General features: G+C 40.9%; 1 protein-coding gene across 4 annotated transcripts; it reads left to right on the top strand.

The window, feature by feature from the left end:
• Window positions 1-241: 241 nt before the first annotated feature.
• LOC141510114 (uncharacterized) lies at window positions 242-19,242 on the top strand. 4 transcript variants are annotated; one of them, XM_074220114.1, is made up of 5 exons: window positions 242-515; window positions 1,647-1,775; window positions 3,657-3,783; window positions 5,393-5,488; window positions 13,931-19,242. In XM_074220114.1, exons 1-5 carry the CDS (start codon window positions 453-455, stop codon window positions 15,484-15,486), a joined length of 1,971 nt encoding a protein of 656 aa, XP_074076215.1. In that variant the 5' UTR covers window positions 242-452; the 3' UTR covers window positions 15,487-19,242. The 4 variants fall into 4 exon arrangements, with proteins under 4 accessions (XP_074076215.1, XP_074076216.1, XP_074076218.1 ...); XM_074220115.1 differs by lacking the exon at window positions 242-515 and adding an exon at window positions 2,864-3,098 and having other exon boundaries at window positions 1,580-1,775; XM_074220117.1 differs by lacking the exons at window positions 242-515; window positions 1,647-1,775 and adding exons at window positions 4,022-4,190; window positions 11,774-11,883 and having other exon boundaries at window positions 3,698-3,783.
• Window positions 19,243-21,130: the final 1,888 nt, after the last annotated feature.

The following is a 21,130-nucleotide window of genomic DNA, read 5'->3' as shown; positions in this document are numbered from 1 at the left end:
AAGTATAAGAGACAAATGTAAGACCCTGAGTTTTGAAACGTATGAACTTTTGCCTAAATTCTGCTCCTAAGTTTTTGCCTGGTCATCTATCAGACCATGCAACGGGGGAACCTCCCCAAGGACCTGTGTTCCATGATAAGATGCCACACTATCTCAAGACAACCAGCAGATGCTTGGAAATTCCCTACTGAACCATATATAAGGTCTCTCCTCACTTTACTCGGGGTTCCAGGATCCTAGCCCTGTCCTAAGACGGAACCCTAGCTTGAGCTAGTTTAATAAACCCTTGCTATTGCATCTCCATTGTCTCGAGTGCCTCTGTTCCATAATTGGGGACTTTTCTCGGACCCTAGCAACAACAAAATTACATAATAAGATAATGGGTCTTTTAAAAATTAAAGTCATAGTCTTTGGTCTTTGTTGAAACTCCACAATTCTTTCTCAGGATACAGATGGTGTTCTACATTGAAGATAGCCCCAAATTGTCCCTGATTGGATTGAGCAAGTCCATCAAGGTTGCTCATCACCCCCATGTTAATGTTAGGGTGTACAATGTTCTGGTTCTGCTCATCTTGCTCAGCATCGGTTCATGCAAATCCCTCCAGGCTTCCCTGAATTCCCATCCCTTCTGGTTGCTAATAGAACAATAGTGTGCCATGACATACATAGACCATAATTTTGTTCAGCCATTCCCCAATGGATGGACATCCCCTCTATTTCCAATTGTTTCCCACCACAAACAGAGCTTCTATGAATGTTTTTGTACAAGTGACGTTTTTACCCTTTTTTCATGATCTCTTCAGGGTATAGACCCAGTAGTAGTCCCTTTGGATTTTTGCATCCATGTCCATTAGTGAAATTGGTCTCTAATTTTTTCCTCTGTTTTTACTTTTCCTGATTTAGTTATCATTATAATGATTATTTCATAAAAAGAGTTTGGTAGAATTCCTTCCTTGCCTATTATTCCAAATAATTTATTTAATATTGGAATTACATGATCTTTATTCGAGGACATTCAGTCATAAATCTGTCTAGTCCTGGGACTTTTTGCTTAAGAACTCAGTTATTAAACCAGGATCAACATCTCACATGCTATCCCAAGATAAGATCAAAATGGGCACATGAATTAGACATAAAGTGTGATACCATAAGCCTTAAGAGAATAAGGAATAGTATCTGTCAGGTCTATAGAGAGGGAAGAATTTATGACCAAACAAGAGATACAGAATATTATAAGATGCAAAATGGCTGATTTTGATAATAACACAAACCCTATGCAGCAAAGATTAGAAGGAAAGCAGACAGCTGGGAAATAATTTTTACAGCCAGAGTCTCTGATGAAGACCTCATTCTAGAATGGAGACCTGTGGAAAATTTCTAAGATTTCCCAATTGATAAATGATCAAAGGCGCTTTTTAGAAGAAGCAAAGAAAGGGAACCATAGCCCTAGGACAAAATGCTCTAAATCCTGGGAGGAGTCTGGAAGTAGAAAAGGGTTATTGTGGTGGCTGAGGGAGGGCAGGGCTTGGGGAGGAGAGGCTGGGAGGGTCTAGGGCTTGAATGGGGAGGGTGGGGCTCTTGGGACTGGGAGGACCTGCCCTGTGAGCTGCTAGAAGCTGAGACCTAGCGACTTTTCTTTGGAGAAGCTGTTACTCTGCCCTCTTGGAACTGAGATCACTTGGTCTTCTTCCCCTGGAGCTGAAATCTTTCTCCTTTTCCTTGGAGCTGAGCTCCATGCGACTTCTGGAAACCAGCCCTGTGCCTGCAGGTCCCAGGTAAGCCTGGACCCGGAAGACAAGAGGCCCTTGCCTTCTGGAGGCACACCTTCCCTTCGGCTCTCTTCTTCTGGCCTCCTGCTGTCTCCTCTAGGACCCCAGGCACCCTTTCATTCCCAAGGCTGCCTCCCCAGCTGGCTCTTATGCAGGCTCCCCTTTGCATCCCAAATGCCCTGGGGTCCCCTTCTGGGCTTTACTGTTGGGTCCCACTTGTCAGACCTTCAGCCTTCCTGTCAGGCCCCAGGTTTCCTTTCTCCTGGCCCCCAGCCACTATTCACAAATTTGGTTTTCCTGTCAGCAGGAAGGCCCTGGAATCTAGGAAGACGCCCATGACCTCGCAGGGACCCAGGCCCAAACGCTCAGCCTGGCCTCTCTCGGCTGGACCTGTGGCCCTCCTGCTGGCTCCCTCTCGGATCCCCAGCCAGATTCCCTCCAGGGACTCTAAGCCCAGGAATCGTCCTCAGCTCCTTGCTAGCCTCAGAGGTCTCCTTTCTCTCCCCAGTTTTGGTACATTGACCTAACTTTCCTGCTCTGCCTTCCCCTGGCCTCCGGCCTCCCTGGGATGAGGCCCAGGAGTAGGGGAGGGAGTGCTGGAGCCTTCCTGTTAGGGTCCGACAAATGTCCCCAGTTACGGAACAGGCCCCCCCACAGGATGCAGATGCAATAGCAAGGGGTTATTAAACTAGCTCGAGCTAGGCTTCCGTGCTAGGTGAGGGCTAGGACCCTGGAACCCCGAGTAAAGTGAGGAGAGCCCTTCTATATGGTTCCGTAGGGGAGCTTCTAGCATCTGCCTGCAGCTTGTCTTGAGATGGGGCGGCGTGCTCTTATGGATGCAGGTCCTGGGAGAAGCCCCCCTGCTGCAGGGTCCAAGGGCTGACCAGGCAGAATCCGCAGGAGCTGACCTGGCAGAAACTCGCCTAGCTGACCAAGCCGGGACTTAGGCAACAGTTCAGGATCTTGCAGGCATCCAGGCTATTGTTCACAGATTTCAACACTCAGGATCTTGCAGGCATCCAGGCTAAAGTTCACAGATTTCAAGACTCAGGCTCTTACATTTCTAATCTGATCATTTTTCATTTCCAAACCAGATTCTGCCTGCTCTCTCCTGTGTCTGGGTCAGGGTCTTTGTGATTTCTATGGTGCCTCCCCCTATATAAATCCCTGTAGACCTGCCTCCTGTCCTGGAAGAAAAAGACAAGAAATCTCTCCCTTTGGATTCCTTCTTCCTCTCCTGCTCTGTCTGCAGATGTCCCAGGCCGGACCCAAGTAGGGAATCCAGAGCCCGAGGGAATGGCCCCTGGTAGCCCTAGACCCCCACAACAGGTGAGTGAAGGTCTGTTTGATCACAAGCTTGAATACTATCAGCCAGAGTCCATTTCCATAGACTAGCACATTGGCTATGACTCTATGAGGTTTAAGTTCTCTCTCATTACAACTGAGTCACAAGGATGACCTCTTCACTCATTGGGATCTTTTTTCCCTGCCTTGACTTTTTTTTTAGGTTTTTTTTTTTTGCAAGGCAAATGGTGTTAAGCAGCTTGCCCGAGGCCACACAGCTAGGTAATTATTAAGTATCTGAGACCATATTTGAACCCAGGTACTCCTGACTCCAGGGCCGGTGCTCTATCCACTGCACCACCTAGCCACCCCATAGTAACACACTTCTTAACTTTATTCCAACTTCAAATATTCTTTTTTTAAACTCCTAGATTGTATTATGCCTCTCCTGACCTTGGGTCAAACATTTTGCTCATGAATGTATGAACTTTGGCTTTATCCTTCCTTTCTGCTTTAGTTTCTTCCTTTAAATTGACGAGGGTTGGACTAGATAAATTTTGAAATCTCTTTCATCTCAAAGTCCTCTGACTTTTGATGGTTTAGGACTTGGTGACATTCAAGGATGTGGCTGTAGACTTCACCCCAGAAGAATGGGGTCTCCTGGATCATCCTCAGAAAGAGCTGTACAAGGAGGTCATGCTGGAGACTGCCTGGAACCTGCTCTTTGTGGGTAAGGACACTTCCTTTGGTAACTGAATCTACCATCAAGGGGTCGTCTTCATTCCCTTCCTGACACACAGGGTTTGGATCATTTATCAGTTCTTAGAAAGGCCTAAGTGCTGGTCTCCTGTGTCTGAGAGCCAGGGTCCTCCTACTGCTTGGTTTTCCTGGAAAAGGTCTTTTCCCTGTGTAACTGGTAGTTGGGGTTTTCTTTTCTTGCCCCTGAAGCTACCCCTTCCTGGTTCCAGGGAGACCAAAGTCAAAGATCAAAGCAGTGATGGAGAATCTCAGACTTTAAACTGAAAGCTTGCAGCTAGTCTGATTCCTGAACATGAAGTTTGTCTGCCAAGTCTCTGAAAACTGCTCCAGCAACTTTTCTTTGGAGATAGCAGTGCTGGAAAGGTCCTCCCTCCCCAAGTAAGCCCTTCTCTTTGGATTGGGTCTGGTCTTCAGGAGGTTAAAAGAAGATTAAAATGTAGTTCCTTGCTCCTAAATTCATTCTCAGAAGTCTGGTAGAGCTAATGTGTCCTTGGTCCTCCTTCATACTTCCCCCACATTCTAAACCAGATGGTAGACATAGAAGCAAGCATTTATACTGATGTAAATGTGGCAGGAAATGGGCTAAAGGTTTCTTTTGGGAGGGAGTTTGCAAGGCAATTGGATTGACTTGCCCAAGGCCACACAGCTAGGTAATAATTAAGTGATAGAGGTCACATTTGAATTCAGGTCCTCCTGACTCCAGGGTCAGTAGTCTATCCACTGTGCCACCCAGCTACCTTTTTTTTGGGGGGGGGGGAAGGTATGGTCTGTGTTTTTCCTTTTTCTTTTTTTTAGCAAGGCATTGGGGTTAAGTGACTTGCCTGAGGTCTCACAGCTAGGTAATTGTTAAGGGTCTGAGGCTGGATTGGGACTCAGGTCCTCCTGACTCCAAGGTCAATGTTCTATCCACTGTGGCACTTAACTACCTCTTTGGGGGGTTTTGGGAGTGATGGTGGTATGTTTTTCTTTTCTTTTTTTTCCTTTCTTTTTGTTTTTTTAGCAAGGCAGTAGGGTTAAGTGACATGCCCAAGGTCACACAGCTAGGTAATTGTTAAGTGTCTGAGGCTGGATTTGGACTCAGGTTCTCCTGACTTCAGGACTGATACTCTTATCTACTACGCCACCTAGCTGCCTGCTAACTTTAAAAATATTTTCTAATTTGATTCTTACAAGTGTGTCAGTAAGATTGTAGTATCATATCCATTTTACAGTTGAGGAAACTGAGGCAACCAGAGGTTATGTGACTTGCCTTAGGTACTTAGATTAACTAAGACTACATTTGAAATCAAGGCTTCCTGAATTCAGGTCTAACACTCTCCATACTGTATTACCAGCTGCCTCTTAATTTCTAGATAATGGAATCTATAGAATCAGCCAGTCTTTCCATGAAAGCAAAATGTTGTTCTAAATACTCACTCTCCTTCTCATCTCCCTAAAACCTCCTAAAAACAAATGCCAGGAAAATGATCCTGGAGGTATCCTTGGAACCATCTGGTGATGCTTCCTGCATGCCCCCTTTCCCTGAAGAGAACCTTATTGCATGTGTCTCTCCCTTCTTATTTCTTATTTTCCCTGTCTAGGTGTTCCAGTTCCCAGAGAAGATTTGATTTCCCATCTTGAGCAAGGTGAAGCACCATGCCTGCTGGAGCGAGAAGACCCCAGAACCTCCTGTCCAGGTGAGTTTAATGGAAACACATTCTTGAGAACTATTACAAGAAGAGGCAGCTACAGGACCCAGAGAAGGGAATCTTAGACTTGTGGGCAGGAAGAGCTAATCTTGTTCAGACATTTTTAACAGTGGAATCCTGGGCAAGTCACTCAACTTCTGAACCTCAATTTCCCAATCTGTTAAATGAAGGGACTGGATGGCATGGTCTTTGACTTCTCTTCCAGGGATGATACAATGATCCTATAGGATCCACTCTTTGAAACTTTGGTATATAGAACTCTCCTGCAGATCTCCAAAAAGGACTCAGGCTATATATGCAAGAGTTTTTTAGACTCTTCAAGAAAACAAACATTAGGATGTGATGAAGTCGGCCGGCATCAAGGTCAACTACTGCACTAATGATTAATTCTTCAACTTGAAAAGTCTATAAGCCAAGACCAAAGTAGAGGGAATGTTGGTGCATGGTCTTCTGTTTGCAGATGATTGTGTCTCAATGCAGCCTCTGAGGCTGAGATGAAAAAAATATGCATTGATTCTCTGTTGCTTTGCTAATTTTGGTTTAAAAATGAACACCAAGAAAACCAAGGTTCTCCATCAGCCAGCACCGCACCATCCATTTGTGGAACCATTATTTACAACAAATGGAGAACTTCTATGAATACTGGATAAGTTCATTTAACCTGGCTGTTTACTTTTGAGGGAAGTACACATTGAGAATGAGTTGACACATGCATCGTCAGAGCTAGCTCAGTTTTTGGAGATTCTGAAAGAAAGTGTGGGAAAGAATAGTTATTAGACTGACCACCAAACTGAAGGTCTATAGAGCTGTTGTGCTGACCTCATTGCCATATATCTGTGAATCCTGGACAGTCTACCAGGACCAAGTCAGGAAAATGAATCACTTCCACTTAAATTGTCTTAGGAAGATTCTGAAGATCACTTGGCAGGAGAAGATACCAGCCACTGTGTTCCTTTCTCAAGCTAAACTGCCTAGCATTCAAAGGGTACCACAGAGAGTACAACTGTGATGGATGGGACATGTTATTAGAATGCTGGATGTACGTTTGACAAAAAGACTATTTTATGAAGAACTCACACAGGGCAAATGTTCATAGTGGGGTCAGAAGAAGCAACAGACACTTTCAAGGTCTCTCTTAAGAATTTTGGTATTGGGGCATCTAGGTGGTGCAGTGGATAAAGCACCAGCCCTGGAGTCAGGAGTACCTGGATTCAAATCTAGTCTCAGACACTTAATAATTACTTAACTGTGTGGCCTTGAGCAAGCCACTTAACCCCATTTGCCTTGCAAAAACCTAAAAAAAAAAAAAGAATTTTGGTTTTGATTGTATAGCATGGGAGACACTGGCACAAGACTTCCCAGCATGATGTGCCCCCATCAGAGAGGGTGCTGTGCTCTATGAGCAAGGCAGAATGGAAGCAGCTCAAAGGAAACATGAGATGTATAAATTTAGAGAACCCACCTCAGGTATTCATGTGGATTATTTGTGTCTGACCTATGGTAGAGCATTCTGAGCTCATGTTGGTATGATCAGCCTCAGTTGGACACACTGTCACTTGTTTCTAATATTGTGAAATCATTTTAGTTTTCTTCACTAATGAAGGACAAGAACCAACCAACCAACCAAGTGCTAAGTTCTGGTGATTCAGAGAAAGGCAATGCATATCTCTACTCTGAAGGATCTCAGGAAGTGGTAGGAAAGACAATTTGGACAAAATTATGTGAAAAACATATAGAAGATGAATCAGAGCTAGTCCAGAGATGTAAGACACTTCAAGGTGGATTGGAAAAAGCTTCTTGTGGAAGGTGGGATTTATTTGGGCCTTCAGAGAAGGCATGGGGGGGGGTGAAGGAGAGGTGTGCACAATCTTAAAGGATGAATGGCAACCAGAGAAAAACCCATGGAGTCTAACAATGACAATGGTTTGTCCTGTTTAAGGGATTGAAGGGAAGGTCTTGCTACCAGTTTATAGCCTATGTGCAGTGGGAATAAGAGTAGGGAAGACTGGGAGGGTATGAGGGGACAGATGATGAAGAGACCCATCAATTCTATAGAGTAGTCTGGATTTCCTTCTGGTACTAGGAGGCCTTTTCAGTTTATTGAAAAGGCAGTGATATGGTCAGATATGAACCTTAGGAAGATCAATTTGATTTCTGTGTAGAAATGATGGGTCTGGAGAGAGACTTGAGGCAATGAAATCAAACAACAGTCTTTTGTAATATCTCCAGGGTGAGGTAATTGGGTCTGAATCTAGAAATGGGTGGTTTGGGGAGAGGAGATGTATATCAGAGATGTTAAAAGGTAGACTCAACAGGACTTGCCAAAAGATAGAACATGAAAGAGTATGGTATGAGTGGATGAAAGATGAGATTGATTGGATTACATCTCCTTTATGAACCTGGAAAGTATTTGGAAAGAAGGAAAGGGTTTGGGGAAAGATTTGAGATTAGCTTTGCATGTCATAGGAGGATAATCCAATGAGAAGAATGTCACCAAAGTCTAGAGGGTAGAGGCTATTCCGGAAAGGATGTGATTTGCATTGTGAAAAGATTCAAAGAACTAAAAAAGAATGAAGGTTTTGCTTTATCAATGAGAAAATCATTGGCATATTTTTTTAAAAATTGATATTTTGGGGTGGCTAGGTGGCACAGTGGATAGAGCACTGGTCCTGGAGTCAGGAGTACCCGAGTTCAAATCCGGCCTCAGACACTTAATAATTCCCTAGTTGTGTGGCCTTGGGCAAGCCACTTAAAACCCCATTGCCTTGCAAAAACCTAAAAAAAAATTGATATTTTCTTTTTCAATTACATGTTATGAAAGTTTTTCAACATTCATCTATATGCATATTTATAAATTACGTAATTTTCTTCTACCCTCCTTTCCCACTCCTTCCCCTTCATGGTGAACAGTCTAGCCAACATTATACATGTACATTTGTGTTTAGCATATTTACTTAGTCATTCTCTGTATGGAAAATTAGGACAAAGGGTAAAGAAAAAACTATGAGATAGGAAGGGAAAAACGTCAGAAGTGAACATGGCGTTCATTCAGATTCTGTTTTTTTGTTTCGTTTTTTTTTTTTCTTCATCTGGATGTGGATAAATTGTCCATAGCAGGTCTCCCAGGGCTGTCCTAGCTCTCTGAACTGCTGAGAGGAGCTGCATCCATGGAAGTTGATCAACTCACAGTGTTGTTAATGTGTACAGTGTTCTCTTGATTCTGCTCCCTTTGCTCAGCATCAGTTCCTGTAATTCTTTTCATGCTTCTCTAGACTCCAACCATTTATGGTTTTTTATACCTTGTATCTGTGTGTATCTCTCTGCTTCAGATGTGGCTCTTGTAAACAACATATTGTAGGGTTATGGTTTTTAATTCATTGTCCTATCTGCTTCTATTTTATGGGAGAATTTACAGTTAACTTTACTAAATCTTTATTTCCCTCCATGTTATCTTTTCTCATTTGTACTTTTCTCTTTCCTTTTCTCCTATTTGTCCTCACTAATGTTTTGCTTCTTTTCCCTTTAACTTTTTGTTTAAATTTTAACTTTAGGCTTACTTTTTACTCATACCTTCACCGTCCCTTTTATCATTCTCTTTTTTCCTTTTCTTTCCTTTCCCCTCCCTATTTTCTTGTAGGGTAGGATAGATTTTTTTTTTTTAGGTTTTTGCAAGGCAGTGGGGTTAAGTGGCTTGCCCAAGGCCACACAGCTAGGTCATTATTAAGTGTCTGAGACCGGATTTGAACCCAGGTATTCCTGACTCCAAGGCTGGTGCTTTATCCACTATGCCACCTAGCTGCCCCGGGGTAGGATAGATTTTTTTAAACCCAACGGAGAATTTATGTCATTCCCTCTCTGGGCCAAATCTTTTGAGTAGGATTTTTCTCAGTGTTCATACTCTCCCTTCACCTGGTATTATTTGTCCACTAATGCCTTAGCCTTCTAGTATAATCCTTTTTATGTTTTTGATGTTTTAATCCTGTCTTGTTCTTACATCACCTTTGTCAAAATATACTCCTTTTATCTGAACCAATAGAAGGTTGATTGATTGCTTGACTGATAAGCTCAAAATATTAACAAAGGCTGAATGATTGATTGATTGATAAGCAGCATTGCCTCATAGTCCCTAAGTACTCTTCCCTATTTTGTCTCATTAGAAATACCCTTCTCAAGAGTCATGAATCACATCAAATTATAATCACTTTATACTTTACCCCCTTTTCAAGTACCCTCCATGGACACACAATTCTCATGAGCCAGAGTATCATGCAGAACCATATAATTTCATGAACCATTTGTAACTGGGGGTGGGGGTGGGCTGCAGTGAGGGAAGGAGTTAATGCTTCAAGCCAAGCATATCTTTTCATGATGTTTTCATGTTCATTCCCTATAAGTATATCACTCTTCCCACCATCTCTATAGTATTCCAACCACTGCCCCACAGCCCTTTCCAACCAAAGTATGGGAGACATTCTCTCCCACTATCCCTTTAGTGCCCCAACCATGGTACTCAAACCCTTGTTACCTAAAGTATGGATTAAGATAAGATTACTTCCTAATATCTTTTGTACAGCCCTTCTAAGTATGATCCCATCCTCTTCCTCTATACTATAAACCTCTAAGTATTTAGTATAGTCAAATCATATATATATATGGAGAGAGAGAGAGAGAGAGAGAGAGAGAGAGAGAGAGAGAGAGAGAGAGAGAGAGCCTTTAAGTATTCTAAGTACTGGGACTCTGAACTTTAACAGAAAAATACAATTCTCAAGGGTTACAGGTGTTATCTTCCCTTATAAGGTTGCATACAACTTAATGTTCTTGACTATCACTTTTTTCCCATTTCCATTTACCTTTTTTATGCAGAGTCAAGTATTCAAAGATCGCATTCTCTGTTCAGCTCTGGTCTTTTTATCAGGATATTTTGATTATTCTCTATTTCATTGAACATCTATCTTTTCACTGACATTATGCTGAATTTTGTAGAGTAGTAAATTCTTGCCCTCAAATATCATATTCTAGGCCCTCCAATCCTTTAATGTTGAAGCTGATAAATCCAGTGTAATTCTGATTACATTTGCATTTAAGTTGCTTCTTTTGCGATGCTTGCAGTATTTTTTTCCTTTATTTGAGAATTCTGGAATTTGGCTATGATAGTCCTTGGAGTTTTTCTGCTGGGGTCTCTTTCTGGAGGTGTCTTGTGCATTCTTTCAAGAGCTAGTTTTGCCTAATTCATGTATAATTAGAAAGTTTTCTCTGATAATTTCCTGAAAGATATTTTTCAGGTTCTTTTTTTGATCTAGGTTTTCTAGTAGACCAATAATTCATAAATTATCTCTTCTGAATCTACTTTTCAGGTTGCTTGTTTTTCCTGAAAGGTACTTTATGTTTTCTTCAATCTTTTCAGCCTTTTGATTTTGTTTCATGGAATCTTGATGTCTCATAGATTCATTAGTTTCTATTTTTGGGATTTTATTTTCTTCAGTTAACTTGTGTTTCCTTTTCCAGTTAGTTAATTTTACTTTTTGCTCAGTTGTATTCCCTTTCCATTTGGTTGATTTGAGTTTTAGGTGGGTTGCATTCCTTTTCTAATTGGTTGATTTTATTTTTTGAAGAGTTACATTCTTTCTCCAGTTGTTTATTTTTACTTTTAAAGGAGTTGAAGTTTTTGGTCAATTCCTCATACATAATTTTCCTGCATGGCTCTTATTTCTTTTTTCCATTTTTCATCTTCTCTTTGGTTTTTAAATTCTTTTTTAATCTCTTCTATGAGGTTTTAGATTTGAGTCCAATTCATCAACTCCTTTGAGACTTGCCCTGTGGGTAATTTGTCACTGCTTTTTACTTCTGAGGTGACATTTTTATTATCTTTGACTGCAAAGTAGATTTCTATGGTTAATACTCTTAGTTTCTTTGCTCATTTTGATTGTTTGAGCTCTGCTACTGGGGTATAGGGAGTATAAATCCAAGCTTTTTGTGCTGGGACTGGGGTCTGATCCCTGTCTTATCATTGGCCAAGATATTCCCTATTCTCTCCAGGTATTGGCTTTGCAGAGGTTTATTTCTCCTTTATGTCCATGCTCTGCCTATGCAGTGGTTTGTTCCCAACACAGTCCTGTCTTTTACCCCAGTGTTCCCAGGTTTCAGACTTTGTCTCGGGTTGGGACCTTCCCTGCTGGCTTGCTATCTAGTTGCTGGGACCTGGGCTAAAAGCCTCTAGCTGGCTTTCCTGCTCTCCCTCCTAGCTGGGCTTTACTTCCCTTTTTTCCCCCACAGAGACAGACCTTCACTGAAGATCCTCCACAAAATCTACAGTTGAAAACTTTTTTTCAATCTTGTTTTTGCAAGACAGTGGGGCAATGACTTGCCCAAGGTCACAAAGCTAAGTAAGTATTAAGTATCTGAGGCTGGATTTGAATTCAGGTCCTTCTGACTCCAGGGCTGGTGCTCTATCCACCGTACCATCTAGCTGTCTCTGTCTATAGCTTTAATGTCTGTGTAGAGGCTTCCTTTAGCATCGTGTAGGGAAAAGCATGCTAGCTTTGTGCTGCCATCTTGACTCTGTCCTGGAAGTCCAATCATAGATAACTTTGGAGAAGAATTTGAGTTAAACTTTCTAATTCAAACTGCAGAAAGTAAGAATAGAGGAGTTGGAGACCCTAAGTATAGATGGCTATCTCTAGGTGTTTCACCAAGAAAGAGGGGAAATATAGGATGATATCCCATGTGGATGGATGGATCTGATGTGGGTTGTTTAAAGAATGGAAAAATGATTTTATTTGAGGTATTTGAGAAGGAACCAGTAGAATTGTAGAGATTAAAAGTTATTGAAAAAATGGAAATAATAGAGGAATAGATGGCTTGGAATAGGTTGATTGCGACATTTCCCTTGTCAATCAGGAGGGGGATCTCTCATGTGAGAAAGAAATAAAGGCAGAAAAGAACACATGTGATTTACATGGGAAGAGGAGGAGGTTAAAAAAACTCTTGGTGCATGTCCAATTGTTATATTGAAATATGAAACCACATTCTATATTGAGAGGGTAGGGCAGGGGAGCAAGCCATATGGGAACGAAAAGATTTGGAAAAGCTTTGAGTGGCATAGGGAGTCATTTAGGGGAAAGTCAAAAGAATTGCTTTGCTATGGGGGGCGCTTAGATGAGGAATGGGGCATATTTCCTAAATTTACTATAGAGAGCAGCAGCAAGCTCTAGGACAGCAGTAGAAGATAAGGGCCCGAGAGAACCTCATGCAGATTTCCTGCTTGCCTGCATTGTCTCATGCGGTAGGATACATTAAATCTTACCATGACCACTTAGGAGCTATATACTTTATCTGAGTTTCAGGCAAAAAAAGGAAGACTTCTATCCAAAAGTATCCTTACATCAAAGGTATGGCAGCTACAATCAATGCAGAGAAGCATGATAGTAACCTGGGAATCCCCCAAAATATACTAACTCACCCACTGAAGGACAGAGACATAGAAGTATATACAATCATAAAGAAGGAAAATAGTCACTAGGAGAATGGGCTAGACCTGATTGTCACAGGGATATTTTCTTGGTCCTGGGACTTGGCAATGATAGCCTTCTAATCCTGTGTGAGATGATGGTCTCCCTAAAATCAAATGGAAATAATCATTAATTGAGAAATGGAAATGAGAACTATAGAATTTAAAGCATACAACCAAATTTTTACTTTAAAAATGTTGTTGCTTTATTACAATACATTTGTCTTTATATTCACTAATTTCTTCTTTTATTTTTTTTTGCAAGGCAAATGGGGTTAAGTGGCTTGCCCAAGGCCACACAACTAGGTAATTATTAAGTGTCTGAGACCGGACTTGAACCCAGGTACTCCTGACTCCAAGGCTGGTGCTTTATCCACTACGCCACCTAGCCGCCCCAGCAATATTTCTTAAATGATATTACAGACATGTCAAATGGACTACTTCTCCTGGTCACTTGTTTAAACTACTATTGCATTATGGTCTGTACCCATACACCATACATTTCAAATATAAACAAGGGAACTTTCAATAACAAAAGAGTTTTACATTTTTTTAAAAAAAGGGGGGGCACTGGACAAAGGTTATTTAGTACTATGGGATGACATTGCCTAGTCACTGTCAGAGAGTTGGTCAGGAAAGTATCATAATGATCTTTGTGGCATGAGTTGAGAATACTGGTATTGTTGCAGGTTTGTTGTGAGAATCGAGTTGTATGTGAAAATCTTACTAAATTAAAACTGTGAAATAATGACATTTTGAAATGCTTGATTTTGTCCATTTAAGTTTAAAGACTCCTCTTTCCCTAGAGAAATAAATTATTAATTTGTTTCCTTTCAGGGAAAAGTATTTGTGTGTGTGTGTGTGTGTGTGTGTGTGTGTGTGTGTGTGTGTGTTCTGATCTATACCATTTTTATTTCCTCCAGATAGAAAGACCAGGTGTCAAATGAGGGAAACTACTTCAGAATTAAGCATTTCTGTGAAAGCATCACAAGAACAAAGATTTGTGAATGGAACTCACTGTGATCTCCATTTAAGAGAAACCTGTGACTCAGAAATTAAGACAAAGAAAAAGCAAAGGAGTCATTGTGATTTTGATAAAGATAGGACTGAATGTTGCCTGACATTTATTCTAATTCACTGTAAGAAAATGATGTCAAGTCTGGAAAATAAATATAGTGAACAGGTAGAAATTGCTAAGTCACATGAAAAGTCCTCCAAAGAGCAAACTTATCAAGGTGAGATGGCCTTCAGCTTGAATTCAGATATCATGAAACCTCAGAACAGTCACATTGGAGAAACGAATAATATCTGTAGTGAACATTCTAAGGTCTTCACCAGTAATTCAGAGCTCATTGACAACCAAAAAATTGACAATGGAAAGAAACATAGATGTAATGAATGTGGTAAAGTTTTTAAACAACAGTCATCCCTTATTCACCATCAGAAATTTCACACTCTTGAAAACCTACATAAGTGTATACAATGTGGAAATACATTCAGGCAGCAATCATCTCTGATTTCCCATCAGAGAATTCATACTAGAGAGAAACCCCATGAGTGTCAAGAATGTGGTAACGCTTTCAGTGCAAAGTCATCTTTCAAAAGACATCAGAAAAACTACATGGAAAAGAAACCTCATGAATGCAATCATTGTGGAAAGACTTTCAAATTCAACTATAGTCTTGTCTTTCCTCAGAAAATACACACTAGACAGAAATCTTTTGAATGTAATCATTGTGGAAAGGCTTTTACTTTTAAGTCTAATCTTGTTAGTCATCAGAGAATCCACACTGGAGAGAAACCTTATGAATGCAATAATTGTGGCAAGGCTTTCAGGCAGAGAAGCCATCTTGTTAGTCATCAGAAAAGTCACACTGGAGAGAAAGCTTTTGCATGTAGTAGTTGTGGAAAGACTTTCACTTTTAAGTCTAGTCTTGTTAGTCATCAGAGAATCCACACTGGAGAGAAACCTTATGAATGTAATCAGTGTGGAAAGGCTTTCAGACAGAGAAACCATCTTGTTGATCATAAAGGGATCCACACTGAAAAGAAACCGTATGAATGTAATCAATGTGGAAAGGCCTTCACATGTAAATCTAATCTTGTTGTACATCAGAAAATCCACACTGGGGAGAAACCTTATCAATGTAATCATTGTGGAAAGGCTTTCATATGTAAATCTAGTCTTGTTAGTCATCAGAGAATCCACACTGGAGAGAGACCATATGAATGTAATCAGTGTGAAAAATCTTTCAGCCAGAGCTACAATCTTGTTGTACATCAGAGAATTCACAGGGGTGAGAAACCTTATGCATGTAATCATTGTGATAAAACTTTCTCACTAAAAACTAGTCTTGTTGCACATCAGAAAGTCCACAATGGAGAGAAATCCTATGAATGTAATCATTGTGGAAAGACTTTCAGATACAAGTCTAGTCTTTTTAATCATCAGAGAAGCCACATGGGAGAGAAACTTTAGGAATGTATTTATTGAGGAAAGACTTTCCAAATTAGAAGTAAACTTGTTTTCCATCACCTTAGAGAAAAAGCTTATAAATGCAATCAATGTGGAAAGACATGGCTCCAGTCACGTTCCACATTAGAGAATCTGAACTGGACAGAAACCTTATAAATGTATTGAGTGTGGAAAGACTTTCAGATTGACCTCCAGAGTCATAACTACAGTCATCCTTTATTTTTCATGAGTTTATAATAGATATAAATCTTATCTCTCTAATGAATGAAAGTTTACTCGACATCAGAAAATTCATTCTGGGGACAACCTCAAGAAGAACTCAGTGTGAGGAAAAAGTTTGGTCAGAGATCATTTCTTTACATCAGAGTATTCATTGTGGGTGAAACTTTATGAATATGCTAAATGGGGCCATGTCTTTGGATGGAAGAGGGAGATACCTAGACATCAGAATACTCACATGGAAAGAAGGATCCAAAAACAATTATTGTAGCACAGTCTTGTTTAGAAGGTCATACTTGAATGTATATTGCAGTAATATAATGACATAAAACTTATGGATTTAATTAACAAAAGAAGACCTTTTCCTTCAGCACAGATGTAATAAGACATACCAAATTTCTTTCTGTGCATAATTCCCTATTTCTCTGAATTAATATTTTATAGCATTTAAATACTGTAAATTCATTCTTTCCTATCCTTTTTTGACACACAAAATTCTGGTGTAAATATTTTGGTAAGCACTGGAAATTTGATTTTTTTTTTTTTTTTAGGTTTTTGCAAGGCAAATGGGCTTAAAGTGGCTAATTTGATTCTTTTTCAATTTTTTTAGCTGGTGACTGGCACAATGTATAAAGTGTTACTTCTGGGACAAGATGTGAATTCAGATTCAGTCTCTGACATTTAATATTTGTATGACCTTGAACAAATCATTTAAGCCATCACTGCCTCAATTTTTCCCATCTATAGAATTTGTACCCCAAGGAATGAGCCACAATGGCAGAGTAAAGGCAAGAACTCAACTGATCTCTTCCAATTTTCCTCCAAACAATTTTAAAATAATGACTCCCAGCAAATCCCAACAAAGAGTACCAGCACCAACAAAATAATGTGATGAACAATTTTTCGGCCCGTGAGAAATTTTTTTGAGAAGTTTGGGTGGACAGGTCTATCACTAAGATAAGACTGCAGTGCACTCCAGCGCAGGCTGTATGTGCCTCAGCAAACCAGTGGCCAACCAGCAGTAACTTAAGAAGCACTTAGCCCACATGTAGTCAGCATGTTGGACACTTGGTGTCCAACCTAGTATCCTTTGATACCATTGGGCTCAAGACTCTGTTGCATTGTCCAGGGTAGCTGTCTCAGGGTGAGAAAGGCCCATTAGAGATCGAAGGGTAGTGGAGCCTGTTCTAGTATTGACAGGAATGTTTGTGATCATTCATAGAATAGACTTCTGCTATCCCACCTTGGAATAACTAAAAACTTACATAACTCTGCCTCCAAAGAACCAAAAACAGCAGTATGAAAAACCTGAATCTGGGGAGAGCACCACCTCCACCCCAAGAACAGAGCCCAACATAAAATTAAACATCTACAAGTTGATTGTGGAAATGAACAAATAACAAAAAGAGGTAATGACCATAGGAAATTACTGTGGTGGCAGGGATGAGTAAAAGACAAATTTAGGTAAAGACAACAAAGCTCAAACTTCTACAGCAGAAACCTCAAAGAGAAATGTGAATGTTATTTGACCCAGATAGAATTCCCAGAAGAACTCAAAAAATGTAAAACTTAAATATGAGAAGTAAGAGGGAGAATCTAATGAAGAAATGAAATTGATGCAAGAAAATCATGAAAAAAAAACTTGGTAAAAGAAGGAAAATAAATACTGAAGAAAATTACCCCTAAAAAGCAGAAGAGATCCAATGTTAAATGAGGCACAAAAATCCATGAAGAAAATTGGCATAATAGAAATTGAATTGGCATAATAGAAAATATGATCAAAAATTTCCTTTAAGAGAACTCCTCTGCAAAAGGCAAAGAGTTGGGGCGGAGCCAAGATGGTGACAAGAAGGGATCAAGTCTTGGGCGCTCTCTGATAAAACTTGAAACTAAAGACTCTAACTAAACTTTCCAGAGACAGAACCCACAAAGGGACCCAGTGAGGCAGTTCTCCTACTCAAGGTAACCTGGAAAAGAGCAGAAAGGCTCTGCTCCCCGGGGTCAGAGGGGCGGCCGGCTAGAGGAAAGAACTTCAGCTTCCTGGAGGCAGCCCCAGGGCGCTGGGAGTCTCAGCTCACAGCAGCAGGGGAGTCTCCTGAGCTATACCCCGGAGAGCACCGGGCACAAAGTGGGGGAACAGCAGGGGACCTCTGCCAGAGCGAGCACGTGGAGCCCAGCCCTCGGGGCACACAGGGAGCAGCTTGGTCTTTCTGCATCCCAGATCCCAAAACAGAAGCAGGCAGAGCCGGTAAGCAGGAGCCTCCAGGGCAGGAGCCCATTGAGCTGAGGGAGGGGAGTGAAGAGAGACTGCAGAGCTCTGTCCTCTGTCTCTGGAACAGGACTCTGGGGCTCTGACCACATTCAGATCCTGATCCCAGTCTAGGCCCCCCCATAGAACAACAGGATCCCCCCACCTCAGCCCCATGGCAGAGGGGAGTGCTTATGGTCATTCACAGACCAGGAGGGAGGACAGAGCCTCACACACTGAGACCCTTGTGGGAGTGTCCCAAAAGCTCAGGAAGCACCCCAAAACCAGGCCCAGGCTGGGAAAATGAGCAAGCAGAGAAACAAGAGGAACACCATTGAGAAATATTTTGCATATGAGCCCAAGAAGGATCAAAATACTCAATCTGAAGATGAGGAAGCACAAGCTCCTGCATCTAAAGACTCCAAGAAAAACAGAAATTGGGCTCAGGCTATGACAGCTCAAAAAAGACTTTGAAAATCAAATGAGGGAGTTGGAAGAAAAACTGGGGAAAGAAAGGAGAGAGATGCAGGAAAAACATGAAAATGAAGTCAGCAGCTTAGTCAAGGAAATCCAAAAAAAAATGCTGAAGAAAATAGCATGCTAAAAACCAGCCAAGCAGCCAGAAGGACACAATTCAAATATCGTGGAGCTGCAGTCAGGATCACACAGGACTTAGCAGCAGCTACATTGGAAGCTCGTAGGGCTTGGAATATAATATACCGGAAGGCAAAAGAGCTTAGAATGCAGCCAAGAATGAACTACCCAGCAAGGCTGAATGTCCTCTTCCAGGGAAAAAGATGGACTTTCAATGAACCAGGGGAATTTCAAATGTTCCTGTTGGAATGGCCAGAGCTGAACAGAAGGTTTGATCTTCAGATACAGGACTCAGGTGAAGCATGGAGAGTGGAGGAGAAGGGGAAAACATGGGGGACTTAATGATGATGAACTGCATATATTCCTGCATAGAAAAATGATACTGATAATACTCATATGAACCTTCTCAGTTAATAGAACAGGTAGAGGGAGCTTTTATAGTTGAAGCACAGGAGAAAGCTGAATTCGAAGATAAAATATGGTCTAAAAATGGAGTCAATAGAAGAAAAGGGAAATGTAATGGGAGAAAGAAAAAAGAGAGGAGGAATAGGCCAAGATATTTTACAAGTTTTTTTCTTTATTACAATGAGCTATTGCAATGATATGGAAGGGGGGAGGCAAGGGGGAATGAGGGAACCTTTGATCTTATCAGAGGTGGCTAGGAGAGGAAACAGCAAATATACTCAATGGGGTACAGACATCTGGAGTAAGAAGGAGGGGGGAGCAGGGGGAAGGGGTGGGGATGTGAATAAAGGAGGAGAGGATGGACCATGGGGGGAGAGTGGTCAGATATAACACATTTTCTTTTTTACTTCTTGCAAGGGGCTGGGATTGGAAGGCCTGCCCAGGACCACAGGGCCAGGTGGATTCTGGGCCTGACGGGTGGTATGGGGGCTCAGGGCTTTTTGGCCCCAGGACCAGGGATCTGTCTGCTGTGCCACTCGGCAACCCTACAGCAGAGTCAGAATGAAAGGAGAGAGAAAAATATAGTACATGGTGGTGGAGAAATAAGAAAGGAGGGAGTTACGATCAGCAATGGCAACATTCAAAAAATATGGAAGCAACTTTTGCAATGGACTTACCATAAAGAATGCGATCCACCCATGACAGAGTTTTTGGTGTTGGAACAAAGACTGAAGCACATTTTTTATTATTATTTGGGGGAAGGTGCAGGGCAAATGGGGCTGGGTGGCCTGCCTGGGGCCACATAGCAAAGTGATCTTTGGGTATCTGAGGCCAGATTTGGACCCAGGTGCTCCTAGCTCAAGGGCCACTGCTCTGTCCACCACCCAGCCACCCCTACTGTGATTACTATTTTATTTTATTTTGGGTCTTTTTTTTCTTTTTGTTTTTTGCAGGGCAGTGGGGATCGGGTGGCTTGCATGTCACATGGCTGGGTGATTGTTGGGTCTCTATGGGGCTGGATGTGGGCTCGGGTGCTCATGGCTCCAGGGCTGGTGCTTCATCCATTGCACCACCTGGCCATACCTACAATTATTACTATTATTTTTTTTTAATTTTAATTTTTTTTCCTCTCCCCTTTATCGCCCAAGCAAGTCTGTATTCATGGGGAGGAGGGATATTTTGTTTACTCATAAATAGAATATTTTATTAATGTAAAAACATTTGTACAAAATGAGAATTAAAAAAATAAAATAATAAAAAAATAAAAAAATTATAGTCAAAAAAAAAAAGAGAACTCCTTAAAATGTGGAAATTGGTCAAATGCAAAAAGAGGTGCCAAAACTCATTGAAGAAAATAATTCCTGGGATGGCTAGGTGGCGTAGTGGATAAAGCACCGGCCCTGGAGTCAGGAGTACCTGGGTTCAAATCCAGTCTCAGACACTTAATAATTTTCTAGCCGTGTGGCCTTGGGCATGCCACTTAACCCTGTTTGGCTTGCAAAAACCTAAAAACAAACAAATAAATAAATAAATGATTCCTTAAAAATTAGAATTGAGGAAATGAAAGTTAATGACTCCATGTCATATAAACAAATGATAAAACAAAGTCCAAAGAATGTACAACTAACAAAATGTGAAATATCTCATTGGCAAAATAATGAACTTGAAAATAAACGAAGGAGAGAGAATTTAGTAATTATTGGACTACACATAAGATAATCAAAGAAAGAATGTACAGCATCTTTCACGAAATTATCAAGGAAAAGTGCTCTGATTTATTTGATGCAGAAGATTAAATAGAATCTGAAGGAATTTTATTTTCTATTTTTTTGAGAAGTATATTAGCTTTATTCACTAAAATGTATGAATAGTTTAGTCACTTTTAACACAAATTAATATTCATAAAAGTGTATAAGAAAGTATGCTGTAATGATAAGACACTAGTTGAGAGTCGGGGCTCCTAACTATATGATTTTGGCCAATGAATAACCTATCTGCTTCAGTTTACTCATCTCTAAAATAAGGGGTTTTACTTCATTGAACTTTTATTGTCACTTTCTACTTTAAATCTGTTTTCATGAAAAGTGAGATTATATATATCTTTTTCCACAACCTGTTACTGCATTCTATGAAGGATCTAGTAGGACCAAATCAGAAGTTGTACCATAAGTCATACTGAAG

This window comes from Macrotis lagotis, chromosome 1 (assembly GCF_037893015.1).
Source record: "Macrotis lagotis isolate mMagLag1 chromosome 1, bilby.v1.9.chrom.fasta, whole genome shotgun sequence".
Classification (NCBI taxonomy): Eukaryota; Metazoa; Chordata; class Mammalia; order Peramelemorphia; family Peramelidae; genus Macrotis; species Macrotis lagotis.
This window is presented reverse-complemented; position numbering and strand designations above follow the sequence as displayed.

What these genes read in the sequence shown, in the direction of transcription:
- LOC141510114 (XM_074220114.1), top strand. Translation starts at nt 453, where the DNA reads ATGGTGTTCTACATTGAAGATAGCCCCAAATTGTCCCTGATTGGATTG. An exon ending in CCTGTGCCTGCAGGTCCCAG is followed by an intron (nt 1,776 to 3,656) that starts GTAAGCCTGGAC and finishes TTGATGGTTTAG; the next exon opens with GACTTGGTGACATTCAAGGA. An exon ending in CCCCAGAACCTCCTGTCCAG is followed by an intron (nt 5,489 to 13,930) that starts GTGAGTTTAATG and finishes TATTTCCTCCAG; the next exon opens with ATAGAAAGACCAGGTGTCAA.